Source organism: Antrostomus carolinensis, unplaced genomic scaffold (assembly GCF_000700745.2).
Source record: "Antrostomus carolinensis isolate BGI_N321 unplaced genomic scaffold, ASM70074v2 scaffold52749, whole genome shotgun sequence".
NCBI classification, from domain to species: Eukaryota; Metazoa; Chordata; class Aves; order Caprimulgiformes; family Caprimulgidae; genus Antrostomus; species Antrostomus carolinensis.
Window position 1 is genome coordinate 1 of NW_010340297.1, and position 4680 is coordinate 4680.

At 40.6% G+C, this 4680-nt stretch overlaps 1 protein-coding gene across 1 annotated transcript; it reads left to right on the top strand.

Moving 5' to 3' along the window:
• Positions 1-258: 258 nt before the first annotated feature.
• On the top strand, positions 259-4115 carry LOC104531261 (protein SOGA3-like; the record flags this gene model as incomplete). Its single annotated transcript, XM_010176099.1, has 3 exons — positions 259-483; positions 3754-3912; positions 3996-4115. Coding segments are annotated over 3 exons (504 nt in total), but the record flags the coding sequence as incomplete, so codon positions are not given.
• Positions 4116-4680: the final 565 nt, after the last annotated feature.

Genomic DNA, 4680 nt, shown 5'->3' on the forward strand with positions numbered 1-4680 from the left:
CCCCCGCGCCGGGAGGGGGGTTCCCCGCTGCCCTCTCCCCGGCACTGGCGCTGGAGGCAGAGTTAAGGTGGCCCTGACGTGGGGTGGGGGCAGGGGCGCTTCCCTGCTTCGTTGCGGTGCTTTTAATGAGCTGGGTTGTATTTAGCTGGTGTCCCTGCGGGGAGGAGCTCCATTTTGTCCACCTTCCCCTATACGTGCTGACGTTTGTGCTTTTGACCCACTTGTTGCTTCCTTGTCCCCTTCTTGTCCCGATGCCAGAATGAGATAGATGAGCTGAGGACGGAGATGGACGAGATGAGGGACAGTTTCTTCGAGGAGGACGCTTGTCAGCTTCAAGAAATGCGCCACGAACTGGAGCGAGCCAACAAGAACTGCCGGATCCTTCAGTACCGGCTGCGCAAGGCTGAGCGCAAGAGGCTCCGCTACGCCCAGACTGGCGAGATCGACGGTGAACTCTTGCGCAGCATGGAGCAGGATCTCAAGGTATGGACGTGAACTGGTGTCAGGGAAAGGGAGCACCTCACATGGAGACACGAGCGTGCTCTCGGTCCTCATGACTCAGACATTTCCATCCGTTCTGTCATACACTGTGGACCCAGTGCAGCTCATGGAATAGCAATGGCCAAGCTTACTTTGGTAACAGAAGCCCTTCAGTGTGTAGATAGGCTATTTTCAGCTTAGTCCAATCATTTGTTGTGAAGTTAACGTGCAAGAAGTGACTCAAGTACAAATTAGGATCTAGATGTTTTGGATCTTTTATGATGAACACAAAACGTACCCTACCACCGCAAAATTAAACCAACCTCACTGAATCGTCCCATTGACTTTGAGGAGATTACTGTACTCTTTCGTAAAGATTTCAGAGGGCGGGTAGATTGAATACTTTCAGAGTCACAACACGAAATCCTGACTTCATTGGTGTCAGTGGAAAAACTGCTGCTATCTTCAGTGAAGGCAGGATTTTCCACATCCACGTGAAACCAGAAACACATCAAATTTCAATGTGTAATCAACTGCATTTAGTCCATAACATCTGAATGACCTACAACCCATTGTTGAGGAAAAGTTCCAGTCCTTGTTTAAAGATTGTTATTGGTAAAATAACCATCATCTCATTTCTAGATTAGTCCAATTACAGAAGAAAAACCTTTTCTTGCGCTAGTTGCAAGTTGTTTAATTTCTGCTTCCATCCACTAGACTTTGTTAAGGCTCCTAATCAGGACTCCCAAACCTCTTTCAGTTGACAAGCCTCCCTCCATTTCTCATGGAAGTACAGACCTATGTATAGCAACATTTGTCCTCTGTATAGGACTAGACACCTAAGACTCGTTGGATTCGGTGGACTGAAGTTGAAAATGCTAATTTAATACATGATCCGGAACAAGGTCATTCTTATACTTCTTTCTGATAAGTATAATGAATTGAGAGTCTGTTATTCCCAAGCCTGGTTTACAGACTTGGATAATCTTTTCTGAAAATTTTCCAGTTTGTCATCGTTCTTATTAAGATAGAGACACCAGTCCAAGACACATTCCAGCAGTGTTCTCCCTAATGCCATTTAAAATGCCAATATCCTTCCCTGTATTTCTGTTTGATATTCCTTTCCTGTGCATATTTAAAAGCCACATTTGCTGTTGTGGCTGTGACAGTTCTGCAAGTAGAGCTTTTCATGTGGCTCTTGACAAAATAGTGTCTTCCTGGTCGGAAGCAAAATGACCTTTTTGTCAGGGGTCAGATGGGATTGCTGATCGAAGCAAGGGACATTTTGCACACTTACAGTGATACTTAGGTGAATAGTTGAGACACACACCTTTGCAGGCAGAATTTGAACATGAGCCTTCATGTCCCAAGTGAATATTGTGATTCCAGGTTATTGAGTTGATTTCTTTGTTGGCTCAATGTTACTTTGTGTTAGCTTGAGCTGGGCAAAGGGCTCACTTTAATTAGGATTTATCCCATGTCTTTCACAATAACCATACAACTGACTATTTGGAAAGGAATAGTGCTTTTGCAAAGTGTTCCCACAGATCATGAATGTGTTCTGCTTTGGAGTAGGGATGAACATCCAATGCCAATTTCTTCCTAATTGAATGCCAGATGCTGGCTCACCATAATTGTAACTCATGTACATGTACTCATGCAGTGTTCCCAAGTCTTATTCTGAAGAATTTCTATCCAAAATAATATTGTTCATTTTTCGTGAGTAATATATTAGGGGACTTAATCCTTCAGTCTTGCATTTCGCTGTATTAAAATGCATCTTGCATAAGTGAGTCCTATTTCCTTTATGATCTAGAAAGTTCTGCAGGATTTACATGCATTAATTGCTACTCCATCAAATCTTGTTTCAAAAAATCACTACCAGCAATGATTTTGTTATTTTGTTGTATTTACAGGCACAGTTTCTGATAGGATGCTGTTAAAAATGTCCCCTATGATTTTCCATTTACTGTGGTTGGACAACCAGATGAGCAGTTTAATATTGAGTGTAGGAAAAGCCCTCAAGATCTATCCTTGTGGTGTGATTCTCAGCTCATCCTGCAGTCGCTCTGGAATATGGTTATAATTGAAATTCCCCTCCACGCTCTCTTTCAGTTGGGCATTATGTGTCTTGAGTGTGCGTGCAGTGGGGGAGGTTATTGAATGATCTTGTGCTACACTGCAGTGTTGTATCTGTAATTCACACACACTGGGTTTCTTGTCAGGGGAGGCTGAGTCACTAGCTGCTGCAGCTTTCTGATAGAACGGGTTCTTCTAGACTGCTTGCTTACAGTTATTATTTATTTCTTTGGAGTTTTCATATGTCAAAGGGAGTTTTTTGACATGCAAACATTAAGATTGTTCTAGTGAAAGCCAAAAAGGATAGCTCTCCAAGCACCCCTAACTAATGCTAAAAAGGATTAATTATACTTTCCAATGTTCTAAAAAAGCAGGAAGTTAGGCTTTTCAAACTATGTGTCTGAATTACCGTCATAACAGTGATTAGTGTATATTTAAATATTTTTGGTGCATGATTATAGTTTCTGGTGGTTTCACAAAATACAATGCAAGTGGCTTGAATGGCAACATTCCTATTACTTTACATGAAGAGGAGGAATTAGATCTTGACATGTGCCCAAAAACCTTAGTGTTCATTTGCATTTAAAATATTGGACATCATTTGGGTGAACACAAGGTCAGTAAAAATGTTGTTTGTCATGTTTTAGTCTTTAAACTAACCAATAGTAGTAAATGCCAGATTAAGCATCCATGAAAGACAGAAAAACTAGCAAAGTCGAAATAAAGATGCGTTTGTTTGTGGCCCTGTACAAGGCATAGGTAGGGTAGGCCTGGAGAAGATGGGCCCTGCTTGTAGATGTTTCTGTATGTCAGGTATTTAAAGGGCATATGCCTTAGTGCATTGAAAAATATAAGCTAGCAGTGGTTGAGAGAACACAGATGCTGCACTGTCTCCAAGAATAATGGAGGTCCTGTTTCGTTATTGGCATAACAGAACCAAAGAAGGATTTGGGGTTTAGTGTCTAATGTGGTTTCCAGTGAACTCCATAGCAAGACTATACCATTTTTGGAAGAAATTGGCTTGAATTTTGAATCATTTAGAACTGTTATCTTTGGATGTCCTTGTCTACATTTCCTTTCATACTGCTTTCATCAAAACATCCAGAATTGACCTGTAGATGGTTGCTTAGATGTTAAGCACTGCAGCAGTAATTATTTATTTTAATATTTCTTTTGAAATATTCTTTCATTTAGGTTGCAAAAGATGTATCTGTGAGACTTCACCATGAGTTAGAAAACGTGGAAGAAAAACGTACTGTAACAGAAGATGAAAATGAAAAATTAAGACAGCAGCTTATAGAAGTCGAAATTGCCAAACAAGCTCTACAGAATGAACTGGAAAAAATGAAAGAGGTTAGTGTTGCTCTTTATTTCTACACAGTGTGTTTGAAGATCTCAAATTCTTATTGCTGAACTAACTGTTTTTCTTCCTATAGCTTGGTTTGGGCGCAAAAATATATGGCAAGCAAAAGCTGGAAGTTCCAAAGAGTGCTGAAGTGCAGTTTGGTGACTGGGAAGCTGAGAACAAACTAAAATATTCAGTGTTTCCTAAGTGAAACAGAAACCAAACTGTGTCCTTGTTTTTCCTATACAAGGAGGGAAATGTGGAACTGATGGTAACAGAGTTCAGAAGCTTTGAGACATTGTACTTAGGTTAAGATACATGCAGAAAGAGTGCTGAAGGGAGTCAGGAGCATCTAACTTTGCAGATGTTCCCCACAGGTTTTTACGAAGACCACTTTTTTGGGACTAGCAGACACACTGAGACTGGTCATCTAACCACCTCCTCATCTTGTTCAGTTATGCTCTTTGGAGTGTTGGAAAGTGGCAGACTCTACCTGGCATTTCAGTCTAAGCATAATTTTACATTATATCTAGTTCATCTTCAAAATTACTCCATTTTCCATTATAGATGCAAGATACTATGCCATTAAGTAAGCAGAAAATTGTATTACAGCAGTAATAGCCTGGCCAACAGAGATAACAAAGCATGCAGTAAAAAGAGAAATTGTTGACTAAGAATGACTTCTCAGAACAGATTTTAAGAACAGCTCTTCAGTTCAATGTTTAAAATTCAATTAATGCCACTAATTTTCACTTCTAGTCCTAGTCCCTAGCAGG